General features: G+C 47.0%; 1 protein-coding gene across 1 annotated transcript in view; it reads right to left on the bottom strand.

Moving 5' to 3' along the window:
• Positions 1-17,538, bottom strand: part of SETDB2 (SET domain bifurcated histone lysine methyltransferase 2) — a 56,231-nt gene that overhangs the window by 13,420 nt on the left and 25,273 nt on the right. Inside the window, exons 14-18 of the mRNA XM_053382351.1 lie at positions 16,000-16,193; positions 14,339-14,459; positions 14,094-14,227; positions 9,919-10,026; positions 7,814-7,947 (exon numbers count right to left, since the gene is read on the bottom strand). Coding sequence (XP_053238326.1) covers positions 7,814-7,947; positions 9,919-10,026; positions 14,094-14,227; positions 14,339-14,459; positions 16,000-16,193 — 691 coding nt within the window. The remainder of the gene's footprint in view (positions 1-7,813; positions 7,948-9,918; positions 10,027-14,093; positions 14,228-14,338; positions 14,460-15,999; positions 16,194-17,538) is intronic.

The following is a 17,538-nucleotide window of genomic DNA, read 5'->3' as shown; positions in this document are numbered from 1 at the left end:
ACAAAGGATTCTTGGAAGCAGGTACGAAGACCTTCAAGATGTTAAAGATAAAAAACAAAAGCAGAGAGGAGGACTGGAATGGGAGAAATAACAGTTGAAAAGAGGAGGGGGAGGAGGAAGGAAGGAAGGAAGGGGGAAGAAGCAGGACAGAGGAAGAGCAGCTTGGATGGGGGTGACTAACTGTGGTTAAAACATGATCAAAAGGGAGTGAATGCATCATTTCCTTTCCACTTTCTGTTCACTCCAGATGGCATAACTCGACTGGTAGCGGGCCCTGATCAGCCCTGCCCCATTCTAGGTTAACTAAGGTGCCCTGGTTGGCTATGTTAGCTTTCAAGAAAAAAAGAAAGCAAAAGGAGGGGCTCCACTGAATGCTTTTCTATGGAACTTTAATTCCCCTCCCCATATATAGTGATGCTTGCTGGCTGTGTTGTTTACAGCAGTTTGGGCAGCACAGCAGGCAAGCAGAATGGACTCCAGGGACTTTCTTAGTGCAAATAAATTTAATAAATTGATGGTGGGGGTGCGAAGGAGAGACTAGGTTCTTCTGGCTCAGGGGATCTTGGTGTTCTCTCCCAGTTGTCTACGCTGATGTCACACTAAGTTTTAGATGACTCTGAGGTGGGAAACAAATGCAGGTGTCTAATTAACCTGTCTCCAAGGCAATTTCAGGGGAAACTTCAATTTGCTGGCAGGTAATATCAAAATTAATTCTAAGAACTGAGCAAGTTTTTAAACTACTTTTTGCTAGGCAATGAAAAAATAAATTATGAAAATTAAGTCGGCTGGTCAGGCTGTCAGTTCTGCTGAGAATCCAGCTCCATCTGCTCAGTTGAGGCCCAAGCAACCTCTGGCTCCTCCTCTTTGAGCCATTGCCATTCCGTCTGGACACAGGAAGAACTCTGTAATCAAGCACTAGTAGCTAGGTACTTTTTTCCTCCTCTCTCTCAATCCCTTCTCCTTTCTGTGTTGTGTCTTTTACCTTGTACGCTTGTAAGCCATTCTGGGATGCTTTAAATAAAACAAAAACAAACTATTGTAGAAAGTAAAACTAGTCAGGTCTGTAAAATTCCATTCAAATTAGCTCTCTCTAGCTATAAATTTCAATTCTGCCAGACAAGAAATTCTTCACAATTTAGAAGGTGAAAAGAAATAACTTGGTTACCACTTGAAAACAGCTGTTCCCTGGTAGCTCAATTGCCTCTGGTCCCTCCATCATGCCAGTGTCCCAGTGACTCCAAAACAACAGAGGAAATCCCAATATCTGAATTCTTATGACTATTCACAAGAGCCTCCACGTTCTCATGACAAAAGTTCCTGCCCTTCAAGTTACAAAGCCTCACATCTCTGTCTATCAAGCCAGCTAATCAAAATTATTTAAAATGAATAGCTTGGGTTTTTCCCTGGCACTCCCTGCTTAGAATTTATTCAGCATATTTCCCACGAAATCCAACACAAGACTTTTAATGCCTACTGAGACGTAAGCAGGTATAGGATGGCAACCTAAATGAAGCGCTTTTGTTGACTCTTCAATATCTCCGAGTTCATGTTGTTGTTGTTGTCATTTAGTCGTGTCCGACTCTTCGTGACCCCATGGACCAGAGCACACCAGGCACTCCTGTATTCCACTGCCTCCCGCAGTTTGGTCAATCTCATGCTGGTAGCTTCGAGAACACTGTCCAACCATCTCGTCCTCTGTCGTCCCCTTCTCCTTGTGCCCTCCATGTTTCCCAACATCAGGGTCTTTTCCAGGGAGTCTTCTCATGAGGTGGCCAAAGTACTGGAGTCTCAGCTTCAGGATCTGTCCTTCCAGTGAGCACTCAGGGCTGATTTCCTTCAGAATGGATATGTTTAATCTTCTTGCAGTCCATGGGACTCTCAAGAGTATCCTCCAGCACCATAATTCAAAAGCATCAATTCTTCGGCGATCAGCCTTCTTTATGGTCCAGCTCTCACTTCCATGCATCACTACTGGGAAAACCATAGCTTTAACTATACGGACCTTTGTTGGCAAGGTGATGTCTCTACTTTTTAAGATGCTGTCTAGCTTTGTCATTGCTTTTCTCCCAAGAAGCAGGTGTCTTTTAATTTCGTGACTGTTGTCACCATCTGCAGTGATCATGGAGCCCAAGAAAGTAAAATCTCTCCCTGCCTCCATTTCTTCCCCTTCTATTTGCCAGGAGGTGATGGGACCAGTGGCCATGATCTTCGTTTTTTTGATGTTGAGCTTCAAACCATATTTTGCGCTCTCCTCTTTCACCCTCATTAAAAGGTTCTTTAATTCCTCCTCACTTTCTGCCATCAAAGTTGTGTCATCCACATATCTGAGGTTGTTGATATTTCTTCCGGCAATCTTAATTCCGGCTAGGGATTCATCCAGCCTAGCCTTTCGCATGATAAATTCTGCATATAAGTTAAATAAGCAGGGAGACAATATACAGCCTTGTTGACTCCTTTCCCAATTTTGAACCAATCAGTTGTTCCATATCCAGTTCTAACTGTAGCTTCTTGTCCCACATAGAGATTTCTCAGGAGACAGATGAGGTTATCAGGCACTCCCATTTCTTTAAGAACTTGCCATAGTTTGCTGTGGTCGACACAGTCAAAGGCTTTTGCATAGTCAATGAAGCAGAAGTAGATGTCTTTCTGGAACTCTACAGCGCATGTTTGCAATTTGGTCTCTGGTTCCTCTGCCTCTTCTAAATCCAGCTTGCACTTCTGGGAGTTCTCGGTCCACATACTGCTTGAGCCTTCCTTGTAGAATTTTAAGTATAACCTTGCTAGCGTGTGAAATGAGTGCAATTGTGCGGTAGTTGGAGCATTCTTTGGCACTGCCCTTCTTTGGGATTGGGATGTAGACTTCTCCAATCCTCTGGCCACTGCTGAGTTTTCCAAACTTGCTGGCATATTGAGTGTAGCACCTTAACAGCACCATCTTTTAAAATTTTAAGTAGTTCAGCTGGAATACCATCACTTCCACTGGCCTTGTTATTTGCAGTGCTTTCTAAGGCCCATTTGACTTCACTCTCCAGGATGTCTGGCTCAAGCTCAGCAACTACACTACCTGGGGTGTACGAGCCATCCATATCTTTCTGGTATAATTCCTCTGTGTATTCTTGCCACCCCTTCTTCATGTCTTCTGCTTCTGTTAGGTCCTTACCACTTTTGTCCTTTATTATGGTAATCTTTGTATGAAATGTTCCTTTCATAGCTCCAATTTTCTTGAACAGATCTCTGGTTATTCCCATTCTGTTGTTTTCCTCTATTTCTTTGCATTACTCGTTTAAGAAGGCCTTCTTGTCTCTCCTTGCTATTTTTTGGAAATCTGCATTCAATTTCCTCTGTCTTTCACTATCTCCCTCGCATTTTGCTTGCCTTCTATCCCCCGCTATTTGTAAGGCCTCGTTGGACAGCTACTTTGCTTTCTTGCATTTCCTTTTCATTGGGATGGTTTTTGTTGCTGCCTCCTGTATAATGTTGCAAGCCTCCTTATTAGATTATTATTATTATTATTATTATTATTATTATTATTATTTGGAAGGTTTTGATAACAGATTTGGATGGCACGCGTATCTATGGTGTGGGAAGAAGAAAATCCATAAAGGCTTTGAGAACCACATTTTCCGGAGTCCGTTAATAGAGATATGGGATAGGTACAAAAACCTATTAGAACCAAGAGTTCCACACTGGTTATCTCCGTTAGAGGTTATGAGTGTAAAGAAAATTAATATGAGAGGCAAATGGATTACATACGGTGAAATAGTAATTAAAGAAGGAGGAAAATGGAAACTACCGTATTTTTCGCACCATAGGACGCACTTTTTCCCCTCCAAAAATGAAGGGGAAATGTGTGTGCGTCCTATGGTGCGAATGCAGGCTTTCGCTGAAGCCTGGAGAGCGAGAGGCATCGGTGCACACCGACCCCTCTCGCTCTCCAGGCTTTAGGAAGCTATCCGCAAGCCTTGCAAGCCCGGCGGGAGTTCCCGCGGGCTCACAAGGCTTGCGGGCAGCAGCCTGCAGCCCCGGCAAGTGTCCGCAAGCCTTGCGTGCCGGCGGGAGGTCCCGCCGAGCGCGTGAGGCTTGGGGCGGCAGCCTGTCACCCGAAGCACGGGGAGCCCCCCGAGGGCTCTCCGTGCTTCGGGCGAGTGTCTGCAAGCCTTGCGCGCCCGGCGGGAGGTCCCGACGGGCGCGCGAGGCTTGGGGCGGCAGCCTGTCGCCCGAAGCACGGGGAGGCCTCCGGAGGGCTCTCCGTGCTTGGGGCGACAGGCTGCAAGCCTTGCGCGCCCGGCGGGAGGTCCCGACGGGCGCGCGAGGCTTGGGGCGGCAGCCTGTCACCCGAAGCACGGGGAGCCCCCCGAGGGCTCTCCGTGCTTCGGGCGAGTGTCTGCAAGCCTTGCGCGCCCGGCGGGAGCTCCCGCCGGGCGCGCAAGACTTGGGGCGGCAGCCTGCACCCCGAAGCATGCGGAGCCCTCCGGAGGGCACCCCGTGCTTCGGGCAGGTGTGCGCAAGGCTTGGGGCGGCAGCCGCGGCTGGGGGGGGGAATAAATTTTTTTTATTCATTCCCCCCCCCCCAAAAAACGAGGTGCGTCCTATGGGCCGGTGCGCCCTATAGAACGAAAAATACGGTAAAACCATATGAACAAGTTAAAGAGTATGTTTACGATTGGTTGCATTACTTTCAGGTCAATGAAATGTTTAAAAAAGATATAAAAGAAAGTGGATATGTAGAAAAAGATTCAAAGTTTCAAACAGACATAATAAATAATGATTGTAAAATTTTATCAAAAATGTATAAGATATTGTTGGAATGGTATATGAAAGATGAAGAGGTTAAATCGGTAATGATAGAATGGGCCAAAGATTTTGGTTATAATATTCAATTTGATGATTGGGAAAAATTGTGGAAAGAAAATCTAAAATTTACTGCATGTACGGCGTTGAAGGAAAATGTTATGAAAATGTTTTATAGATGGTACATCACACCGGTAAAATTAGCAAAAATGTTTAAGACGTTGGAAATGTAAAGAAAAAGAAGGAATGTTTTATCATATGTGGTGGGATTGTAAGAAAGTGAAAAGTTTCTGGGAGACGATATATAATGAGTTGAAAAAGATGTTAAAATACACATTTGTAAAGAAACCAGAGGCTTTTCTTTTAGGGATCACAGGAAAGGAGATAAGAAGAAATGACTGTAAACTCTTCCAATATGCAGTTACAGCAGCAAGAATTCTATTGGCCCAGAAATGGAAACAAGAGGAAATACCGACGATAGAAGAATGGAGATTGAAATTGACAGATTATGCAGAATTGGACAAGCTAACTGGAAAAATCAGGTATCTTAGAAACCAAAAGTTCATCGAGGACGGGGGGAAATTTGTGGAATATCTGAAAAATATATGTGATGTGCAAACAACGCTAGTGGGGTTTTAAGAAGCACTGTGAAAGTTAAGACGTAGTGTTAAAAGAAATAGAAGTGGGAGGGAAGACTGATGGCAATACTAAATAGAAGAAATGCGTAATTAAGAGGTAAAGATGGATGATTGTCAGAGAAGCTGAAGGAAGTCCAAAAAGAGATAATTTGTGGAAACTTGGATAAAATTGTTTATTTGTGTTGAAAATCAATAAAAATTATTACAAAAAAATAATAATGTTGCAAGCCTCCATCCATAGTTCTTCAGGCACTCTGTCCAGCAAATCTAAATCCATAAACCTGTTCCTCACTTCCACTGTGTATTCATAAGGGATTTGATTTAGATGGTATCTTACCGGCCCAGTGGTTTTTCCTACTTTCTTCAGTTTAAACTTGAATTTTGCTATAAGAAGCTGATGATCTGAGGCACAGTCAGCTCCAGGTCTTGTTTTTGCTGGCTGTATAGAGCTTCTCCATCTTTGGCTGCAGAGAATATAATCAATTTGATTTCGATGCTGCCCATCTGGTGATGTCCATGTGTAGAGTCGTCTCTTGTGTTGTTGGAAAAGAGTGTTTGTGATGACCAGCTTGTTCTCTTGGCAGAACTCTATTAGCCTTTGCCCTGCTTTGTTTTGAACTCCAAGGCCAAACTTGCCAGTTGTTCCTTTTATCTCTTGATTCGCTACTTTAGCGTTCCAATCCCCTATAATAAGAAGAACATCCTTCTTTGGTGTCATTTCTATAAGGTGTTCTAAGTCTTCATAGAACTGGTCAATTTCAGTTTCTTCAGCACCAGTGGTTGGTGCATAAACTTGGATTACTGTGATGTTAAAAGGTCTGCCTTGGATTTGTACTGAGATCATGACATCATTTTTGAGATTGCATCCCAGTACAGCTTTCGCCACTCTTTTGTTGACTATGAGGGCCACTCCATTTCTTTTACGGGATTCTTGCCCACAGTGGTAGATATGATGGTCATCCAAACTGAATTCGCCCCTTCCCATCCATTTTAGTTCACTGATGCCCAGGATGTTAATATTTAGTCTTGCGATCTCATTTTTGACCACATCCAACTTACCCAGGTTCATGGTTCTTACATTCCAGGTTCCTATGCAAAATTTTTCTTTACAGCATTGGACTTTCCTTTCGCTTCCAGGCATATCCGCAACTGAGCTACCTTTCAACTTTGGCCCAGCCGCTTCATCAGCTCTGAATCTACTTGTACTTGTCCTCCGCTCTTCCTCAGTAGCATGTTGGACACCTTCCGACCTGAGGGGCTCATCTTCCAGCGTCATAACTTTTATATGCCTGTTGTCTTTGTCCATGGAGTTTTCTTGGCAGGGTTACTGGAGTGGCTTGCCGGTTCCTGCTCCAGGTGGTTCACGTTTGGTTAAAACTCTCCACTATGACCTGTCCATCTTGGGTGCCCTGCATGGCATAATTCATAGCTTCTCTGAGTTATTCAAGCCCCTTTGCCACGGCAAGGCAAGTGCTCAATTCTGCCACCTTGTAGGTGGATTTGACAGCCAAGGTGAGCAACTTATAAAAGGGGGCATATCATGAATATCCCCCACATCCAATTCTGGGGGATAAAAAAGTTTATTTTGCTGGTTCTCAGGATTGTTTAGTTTCAGATATTGGGTGGTGTTTTTCACTAATGAAAGGTTTTTGGACTGCAGAGGAAGCTTCTGTGAAAAGAAAGAGGGCCAATTTTCCTACCTTCCCCTTATTTCTGCAACTCTGCTGGGTCTCCCCAAACCTGCTCGAGAGGTTTAAGGGGTGCTTTGGAGCAGTGGATGGGAGTGCAGGACAAAAGGGGAATTTTGAAAAACCTTTCACTTATGGAAGCCTTCAGCCAGCAGAGGGACTGACTGAGTAGTCTATTACAGGGGTCGGCAACCTAAGGCCCATGGGCCACAAGTGGCCCACGGGGGTCGTTTAACCAGCCCAAAAGCCGTCTCTGAACTGAGCCGCCTGCTCAGTGAGTCCCCACGTGCTGCGCTAAACCGGCGCACGGGGACTTACTTCTGCGGTGCTGGAAATCGCATCTGTGCGGACACCAACGCTGGAAATCGTGTCTGCGCAGATGCCAGAAATCAAGTGTGAATGCGATCCGGCCCACGTAGGGATCTCCGCTGGAGTGAACCGGCCCAGGCGAGGTAAACCTTGTCAGCCCCTGGTCTATTATCTGGCCATTAGGTGCCACAGCAGGTGCTGTGATCTTCCAGCAATTTGACTTCACCCGCAAAGGAACACTCCTGCATTGTCTCCCCAGACAGACGGGTGCCACCAACAGGCAAAGACAGTACCACCCAACCACCCCAATAATGGTGTCAAAGTAAAAGATAAATGGAAGAAAATTCTCAAAATGCAACAAATTTTAGAAAAGAATTTGTTAAATACCGGTAAATGCCTTGAATTTCATCCGTTTCTATTGCAGCATCATCACACAAAGCACAGAAATAATGGTAACTTCTGCGACAGTTTTTTATCTCACAGCCCACAGTGGCTCCTTTCTTGCGACAGAAATTGCATATCTGCAAAAAATGGATTTTTGAGTCTAAACAAACTGTACCATATCAGGTTGGTTCTGATGTTAGCAATCTTAGCTTTCAGTGAACCAAAATTTTTAAACCACAGTCTTTGGCATGGCTACTCATAAGTAAGTCCTACCTGAATTCAATGCGACTTACAGCCAGGAACAGGGGTTAAAATTGCAGTGTAACTTTCTCCAATCATTACTAACTCGCTATTGCAATTTTAACTAGAGAAACATTTTTTAAATTATTTGGTTACGAGAAATGCTTTGCTTCTGTCAAGCTAATGGTTTGGCTAGCCTGGGCCTCTACCCCACACTTCTTTGCATTTATATTCTTTAATTTAAAAATATGTGGTCACAGCCTTCATGGTATCTCCATACAATTATTTCAATGAATGAATTATTAAATTGTCTATTGATAACATCCCATATACTCCATTTGTGGGGTGCTATGAGTGGGGTAGTACCTCTGGTGGGGGGACACATCCTGCTCCTTCTGAGGTAGTTTGTCCACCTCTGGTCCTCACCGTGCCCTCAGCTCTCACCTCTCAGAAGCTGTCAGCATGTGACAGCAGCCCCAGCCCGGGAAATGGCTTTGACTGGGTGGCTAAACCAGGTGTATGGAGCCAATGGGTCTCAAACCTTTAGTGGATTAAGGACTTTCTTTGCATGCAAAGAGAGGCTCCAACCGATTGAGCGGACAAGACCAAGAGTGGGTCCAATGGTTAAGAAGGCGGTTTTCTGCATGTGCTGTTGAAGGAAGTGAGGGGCAGATGGGGCTCATCAACCTGGGAAGGGAGCCCATCAAGTAGAAGGAGCCTTCTGCTGCCCTTGTAGGATACCTTCGGGAGAAGAAAAATCTAAGGAATAGTAAACCCTACACAAATCTGGAGTGTAGTCCCCAAGACAGTTGGATGGTGCCTTGTTTGCCTCTGTTTTCCTTTGGACCCCATCAACGAGATTGAGAGGCACAGGGGATTTGTTGTCTGAGCAGCCCAGGACCTTCAGATACACTGCCCAGGCATGTGCCCCGGGAAGGTCACTTCGAGACAGACAGGTGCCAGCAGCTATTACATTTCTAGTAGAAAAGCACTGGGTAATGTAATTTGCAATCAAGACTACAGTTACCTTATATACAATAGGATGTATATCTGATGATGGTAAGAATTCAGACTTCAAATTGGTGCTAACATTTTTTATCCCTTTGATGGCATTTTATGTACAGTTCTTAAGAGTGCACAAGGGATGCTTTGAGGGGAAAAGCCAGACATTTAGCCAAGACTACTGCTTCTCCCTTCATTTTGGAGAAATCTGTTGAGGAAGAGTGATTGCCAAACAAAGCAAGTCTTTCATTGCTATTACAATGGCAGGGTTGGTTTTTTTGAGGAGCATTATGTTAAAGTATGGGTAAGTAAACTAAGGCCCGGGGGCTGGATCTGGCCCAATCGCCTTCTAAATCCAGCCCGAGAACAATCTGGGAATCAGCATGTATTTACATGAGTAGAATGTGTCCTTTTATTTAAAATGCATCTCTGGGTTATTTGTGGGGCATAGGAGTTTGTTCATTTCCCCCCCCAAAATATAATCCGGCCGCCCACAAGGTCTGAGGGATAGTGGACTGGCCCTCAGCTGAAAAAGTTTGCTGACCCCTGTGTTTAAGTGTTCTTTTCTCAGAATAAGTAAAGGTAAAGGTACCCCTGCCCGTACGGGCCAGTCTTGACAGACTCTGGGGTTGTGCGCCCATCTCACTCAAGAGGCCGGGGGCCAGCGCTGTCCAGAGACACTTCCGGGTCACGTGGCCAGCGTGACAAAGCTGCATCTGGCTAGCCAGCGCTATTTCTCAGAATACTTGCCAGTATATGCCTCTTAACTAAATAACTCTGACCTTAGCATCAAAAGAAATAATTCTGAACTAACTCTGCATAGTCTGCTTTTATACACATAAAAATGTAAAAGGTTGGTGTCTCACCAGCCTCTTTCCTCTTTTTATTTCACTCGTTACTGAAGCCACATCAAACCTTATATCGAGATTCTCAGGGTTATGTTCTTCAGATTCCACAAATCCAGAGGAATATAGCTAAAAATAAAAACATAAATTAAAAGGAAGTAAAAATCAAACCAGGAGATACTACAAAGAAGCAATAAGGAACAGCAGCAACAGTTGGGAAGAGATTTGATTTAAGTGTTCTCTCATAGATTTGCACAATGTTAGTTTCTTTTGCATGGTTATCTGCAACTTATCTGCAATTAAGAACTATTCAAAATAATGTATATACTTGGATTTTATTTTAACTACTACTTTTCCAGGTTGAGCATACCACCCCTTGCTGTTCCAGTCTCCTAGAAGACAGGGCGCTGTTCAAGAACCCTGTATCTAAACTGAATAAGGGATGCACTGAAATAGGATAAGATAGTCAACCCAGCTCACAAAGGAAGCTTTCTCTTCATCTCACCTCCCTCTACCATGCAATGTAGGTAGGAAAGAACCATAGTATATGTCAGGCCTGGTCGTTGTCCTCTTCAGATCACCACACAAACACTTCTTGTTCTTTTATAACTTTTTATTGTGTATTAACAAAACATTCTTATAAACGGTTCTTAACTATTATTCCTCAGAGTCACTTCTTTCAGATACCTTCTGAGCTCTGCTTCTCCATGACCAGCCACCCTCAAAATGGCGAAGGCGCCTTTCCCTTCGCTTTCCCGCTCTTTTTTCTAACCTCCTGGCTAGAGCTGGCTTGTATCTCCCCTCCTCCCAATCTGAGCTAGAACTGAACCCTTGCCTTTCCTGGGAACAGCCGGTCCCTCCCTGTTGTTCCTCTTGCTCCCTTCTATTAGATTCACTGCTCTCCTTCCCCCCTTGGGGAATGCTTTCTCCCTCTGAGAAACTGAAAACTTCTAACTCTTCCCTGACAGTATACCGTATTTTTCGTTCTATAGGGCGCACCGGCCCATAGGACGCACCTCGTTTTTTTTTTGGGGGGGGGGAAATGAATAAAAAAAATTTATTCCCCCCCCCCAGCCGCGGCTGCCGCCCCAAGCCTTGCGCACACCTGCCCGAAGCACGGGGCGCCCTCCGGAGGGCTCCGCATGCTTCGGGGTGCAGGCTGCCGCCCCAAGTCTTGCGCGCCCGGCGGGACCTCCTGCCGGGCGCGCAAGGCTTGCAGACACTCGCCCGAAACACGGAGAGCCCTGCGGAGGCCTCCCCGTGCTTCGGGCGACAGGCTGCCGCCCCAAGCCTCGCGCGCCCGTCGGGACCTCCCGCCGGGCGCGCAAGGCTTGCAGCCTGTCGCCCCAAGCACGGAGAGCCCTCCGGAGGCCTCCCCGTGCTTCGGGTGACAGGCTGCCGCCCCAAGCCTCGCGCGCCCGTCGGGACCTCCTGCCGGGCGCGCAAGGCTTGCAGACACTCGCCCGAAGCACGGAGAGCCCTGCGGAGGCCTCCCCGTGCTTCAGGCGACAGGCTGCCGCCCCAAGCCTCGCGCGCCCGTCGGGACCTCCCGCCGGGCGCGCAAGGCTTGCAGACACTCGCCCGAAGCACGGAGAGCCCTCGGGGGGCTCCCCGTGCTTCGGGTGACAGGCTGCCGCCCCAAGCCTCGCGCGCCCGTCGGGACCTCCCGCCGGGCGCGCAAGGCTTGCAGACACTCGCCCGAAGCTTCGGGTGACAGGCTGCCGCCCCAAGCCTCGCGCGCCCGTCGGGACCTCCCGCCGGGCGCGCAAGGCTTGCAGCCTGTCGCCCCAAGCACGGAGAGCCCTCCGGAGGCCTCCCCGTGCTTCGGGCGACAGGCTGCCGCCCCAAGCCTCGCGCGCCTGTCGGGACCTCCCACCGGGCGCGCAAGGCTTGCAGCCTGTCGCCCCAAGCACGGAGAGCCGTCCGGAGGCCTCCCCGTGCTTCGGGCGACAGGCTGCCGCCCCAAGCCTCGCGCGCCCGTCGGGACCTCCCGCCGGGCGCGCAAGGCTTGCAGACACTCGCCCGAAGCACGGAAAGCCCTCGGGGGGGCTCCCCGTGCTTCGGGTGACAGGCTGCCGCCCCAAGCCTCACGCGCTCGGCGGGACCTCCCGCCAGCACGCAAGGCTTGCGGACACTTGCCGGGGCTGCAGGCTGCTGCCCGCAAGCCTTGTGAGCCCGCGGGAACTCCCGCCGGGCTTGCAAGGCTTGCGGATAGCTTCCTAAAGCCTGGAGAGCGAGAGGGGTCGGTGTGCACCGATGCCTCTCGCTCTCCAGGCTTCAGCGAAAGCCTGCATTCGCACCATAGGACGCACACACATTTCCCCTTCATTTTTGGAGGGGAAAAAGTGCGTCCTATGGTGCGAAAAATACGGTATATAGTACGCTTGAAGACAGTCATTGCTACAATGAAGTAGCCAAATATTAGAAAGCAGTACCAAGTTGCAATTGCATTATTTGGTTCCCCATCTGCACAGCTTATTTCCCAACACTTGCCAGTCTCCACTGGCAACATCTGGTGACCCCAAGGGCCCTCTTTGTGTTACTAGGTGATAAATAGAACAAAAGGTGAACTCTACATGCACACACAAACAGGCACGCATGCCACAGAACAAGAGTGACATTTTTCAAGAGCCTCCTCAGTTAAAGAGCAATGGTGGAATCATAGAATTCCAAAGTTGGAAGGGACCCAAAGGTCAGCTAGTCCAATCACTGACAATGCAGGAACCGGTAGTAAGCAAAGGAGCAAAGACAGGGGAGGTGGTCATCCCCCATTATACTTGGTTTTTATAAGTGTTAGAAGCCGCCCAAAGTGACTAGGGGAAGCCCAGCCAGATGGGCAGGATATTATTAATAACAACAACAACAATAATAATAGGTGCAATTGTGACAGAAATTGTCACTAAATATCTACAGAATTTTAAAGCAGTTAAAATTACTATTGAAGTGGCAACAGAGCTGGTAATTTAGTTATGCCATCTAGTTTAACTATGAGACCAATCTTTATATTACAACTAAGCTCCTCTGCTATTTTGTCATTTGTCCCACAGGTAGTATTCTATAGAAAGAGAACCATAGAAAGAGAATGCATTGGTATGCAACAGCCTTCCCCAGCCTTATGCCCTCAAAATGTTTTGGAGTACCAACTTCCATCAATTCCAGCCAACATGACCAGTGGCAGTGGTCAAGGAGTTGTAGTCCAACAACAGATCTGACTAGAGGCAGGCACTCTTGTATGAAACTGGTTTCCTGGATCCATTTCAGCTGGGATTCAGGATTGAATGTGGCATAGAAACTGCCTTACTAACACTATAAAAAGAGACGAGCCTTCCACATCCTATACCAGATGTATCTTAGACCCCGAGATCTATGGATGAAGAGTGGTATGCAAATTTAATTAATAATAATAATAATCAAGTCCAGCTGAGCAACAGCCTCACCTAGGCCATCCATGGCTTTAAGAACAGCAGATGCAGCTGGGAAGGGAGACTTCCAGGGAGGGAACAACGTGGACTCAATGTCTTCTGTTGGCAGGTTGCCAACAGAGATGGCTGCATGGTGATTGATAGCCAGACATACATTTTGGCTATTGAATTCACTCTGACAGGGAATTAACCTCTGATGCTCTGAAAAGTTGTTTACTAAAAGTTGGGAGACCGAGAAGCTCCTTGGAACCTGAATGGGGGTGAGCAACTTAAGAGCAGAGGAATCAACATCTTGCCCCAAAGCCACATGAGAGCCCTAATGAGCATAGGGTTGGCAAAAGCCTCCTGTTCTCCAATCTCTCTGAGACGGTTATAATTTATGTCTTAGAGAGGTTTCTCTGTCTGCCGATGGAAATTTACATCTGGTATGTGAGCTACTTTCTGGCTTTAAGAAGATATTTATTTAAAAATCAGGATGGAAAACCATGGCAAATACAACAGGAAATGGGATGGGAGGATATGGAACTGGGTGTGAATTTACAAATACATAATAAAAAAACAGTATGAACTGTTATTTTAATATATAATCATAGGGGCAGACTCTTGTGTGGAAAAAGATGGAAATAATTATTGTTTAATAGGGAGGAATGGTTGTGGAAGTTATTGTAGTTTATATGCTTATTAGAGAAAAACTATTGCTGAAATTTATTAGTAACAATAATTAGAGAACCCTTTTTGGGTTTTGTGTAAAAAGAAAAATGAATTAATCCTCACCAAACAATCCTGATGAACGGCAAGGTTCTGTCCTTCAGCAACATACATAATGGCACATTCTTCATCATCTGGGCAAAATGCACACTGTCTTCTTACCATCTTTGCCATTATCCAAGTTAGCTTAGCAAAGTCACCTTAGAAAAGGATTTTAAAGATTAGCACAACACAGACACCATCCCTGAACTCTAGATGCATATAACTGAAATATCCTCAATGTTATCAGTGAACTTCTTTAAAAGTCTTACTTTGCTCCCCAAATGTAATGGAACTAGAGGCCTTTAATCCAGTGGAGGGATCCACTGGCAAAAGGGAAGAGATTTCGCTGATGTCTCCCAACTCTCCAGAGCTGATTCTGGGTACTAGACACTGCAGGGGGAAGGAAATCAGCAGTCGTCATCTCTCTCTCCCTTCTGCTGGTGAAATTATTCCCTGAGCAGAAGTCTACTTATAGGTGCTACTATGGATTCTAGCCAATGAAGGAGACAGTCTACATGATGTATTTTACATTTTATTTAAAGGCATTTACTTAATATTTTAAAAAGCAATGCTAAAGTTTTTAGAAGAAAAAACAGAACTACAAATAAAAATCATAACTGCAACCACTGAGCATCTGAATACAGTTCAAAATAGTTATAAATACACTAATAGATCTTAAATATATACATCTGACTTAGGGGGAAAGGTAGGCAAGAAAGGAACATTCCACAGATGAAGACCTTCAGGAATGTTGAAGGAAGACTCACTGTGTTTTGTTTCTGATTTTTCATTTATAAACAAGATACAAAATAAACTGCAACAAAAAAATCAAAGCACTCAGATATTAATTCATATAATGAAGACATAAGATACAAAGCATTCAAGGCTAGATGTTTGAGGGATAGTTGGCCATTTTTAACTTTCTTTCTACAAGCCCCCACAAGATGCTCCACAATTTCCAATGACTGCTCTTAACAGCTGCATATACTGTACATGTTTTAACAGCTTTGGGGACAATGTGGTGCTCTGCAAAACACCGTAACACATTTACTATGGGGTCAAGGAGCAACCCTTCAATGCCAATCTTGGGAACTCAACTGTGCAGGTAGGAATGGCGCCACTGGAATACCCTGCCTCCAATACAAATCCCACACAGCTGATCCAGCACGACCACTGGTATCAAAAGTCACTGAGATCAAGAGAAAAAGCAAAAAAAAAATTGCTATACAACACGGCTACCTATCTGTAACAAGAGAAAAAGGTTATTCTCTCCCTACCCCCCCCCAAATCCATCAGTGACCAGGAATGATTCAGTTTCAAAACCAAGCCTGAATCCAGACTGAAAGGGAGCCAAATGACCAGGTCACCCAGGAACACTTGAACTAGTTTTGCTACAACCCTCTCCACCCCACCCCACCCACCCCTTGGTGCTTATTGGAAACCGATGGATCCAGTGTCGGCTTTTTAAGAAGCAGGCACCCCATGGCCACGTAAGACAGGGAGACCACCCCAATCCTCCGCGAGGCGGGCACAGCCTGGGGGCCCCGCACTCGGTCGCCTCTGACTGGCCCAGAAGGGTGCCTTGGGAGAAGGGCCCCCAGGGCGAGGGGGGCAGGAGAAGGCGCTCCTCGCCTCCAGGGCTCTTTCCCACAGGCAGCGGCTCCCTGAGCGCCGCGCCCCCAGCCGGGCTTGCCTGGGCTCCCCGCTCCCCGCCTTTGTTCCTCAGCGGCGCCCGGCAGAGCAGCCCTTCGCGCGGGCGGCGGCCCTCTCGGCCACAGCAGCCCGGCTCTCCCAGCCCCCGGGGGCCGCCCTCCTCCCTCGCGCACCCGCAGCGTTCCCGCCCGGGGAGGCGCGGCCTCGGGAGCCAAGGCGCGCGACGAGGGCAGCCGAGGAAAGGAGCGCGCGGCCCCGTCCCGCCCTCGCCACTCACCCTTCTGCAGCGGCCCCGGCGGCGGCGACTCCCGCACCGCCTTTTCCGCAAGGCCCGGGTGACGTCACCGGCGGAGGACGTTTCCGCTGCGCGCGCACGGAGCCCAGAGCCCGCCTCCCTCTCCAGAGGCAAACACTCCGCCGCCACCTCGAGGCTTGGCGGGAGGGTCTTTCCGCCGCGCCCGCCAGAGGGCGCTGCGTCGCCGTTTCAGCCGCCCGCAGGCGGGCCCTCGAGCCGCGAGTACCGGCGGGGGCGCCTAGAAGAATGGGAGCAGCAGCCGAGAAGGGCGATTCCCAAGTTAGTAGGAGCGTCAAGGAGTCAACATTGCAGGCGGCTACACTTAGGCAGAAGTTGGGAAGAATGGAGTTGGAAAACCCCCAGCACATGCGCTTTGCGTAAATTCCCAATTGGCTTAGATTTGCCAGTGGGTTGCAACTCCTACAGAGTAACCATAGAATTGGCTAATAGCAGACACACATGGAGCACAGAAATGTGCAAGAGTACTGTTGACATCAGTTCTCTGCTGACTTTCCAGCATACACTAGTATTAAGGCCTGACTTCACTGCCTGCTTGGCATTCCTTGGAGGGCCCTGGCCAACAGACCCCTAACAAATTTCCTGTCACATATTCTCTTGGATTTGTTTGAACAAATAAGGGTGTCTATATATACTAGGTGGTCGATTTTGAGGAAGGACAGGAGCAAAGCCACCTTCATTTCTTTGGTTTCTTGGTGGCCATTCATTCTGCAAGCCCTGGAATTCTTCTGTCAGGTTCCAGAAGACGGGATTGTTGCCTCACCCCATAGAAGTTGTCCTTCAAAGTTCAATGTGTCTCTGAGGGTGTCTGGTATTGTGGACTGGAGTGCCATCCCCATGCTGATACCATTCAGCTCTAGCCTTTTCATCAGAGCTGGGTGAGCCAACCAATGTCTGGTTCCCAAGTAGGGAAAGTGAATGACAATGAACAAATGTCTAAGGACACATTATCTGCAAAAATGCCTATTTTCTTCTCTTGACAGGATCCTTTAAGGAGCAGGATTATGCTTTGGCGATACTTCTGGGTGCAGCCTTTGTTCCCAGGTGAGCAGCTATGAGTCCTTTTCTCCAACTCCAACTGAGACACTTCAAGAGATATATATATGCCTTCTGCTATCTGGAGAGCAGAATAAACTCTTTCTCTGAACCAAACCTCAGTGTCATTTGACTCCTTCCTCCCTGTTCTGGGAGCAACACTCACCCTACCAATTGGTAAAGTCTAATAAGGCTACATTTCTTGGTGCGTTGGCCGGGAATCTTAATTAATCTAATTAGATATGCAAAAAGTTGGTGTTAGAAGTTGAGTTGCACTCTGTCTCCTTCTGTATGCCATTCAGATGCAGAAATGAGTTTATACTTACTCAGCATAGTCATCAAGTCAGTGTCTACTGTGGGTTCTTAAACATTCTGAATACAGTGTGTGCTCTTTCTTTGCTGTTTATTTGAGTTCTGATGTCACTTATCTGAAAGTCAGCATTAGTTGCTTATTCCTCCTGTTTAATA

The sequence above is a fragment of the Podarcis raffonei genome, chromosome 3, assembly GCF_027172205.1.
Source record: "Podarcis raffonei isolate rPodRaf1 chromosome 3, rPodRaf1.pri, whole genome shotgun sequence".
Classification (NCBI taxonomy): domain Eukaryota; kingdom Metazoa; phylum Chordata; class Lepidosauria; order Squamata; family Lacertidae; genus Podarcis; species Podarcis raffonei.
The sequence above is the reverse complement of the archived record's forward strand: the minus strand, read 5'-3'. Positions and strand labels throughout refer to the sequence as shown.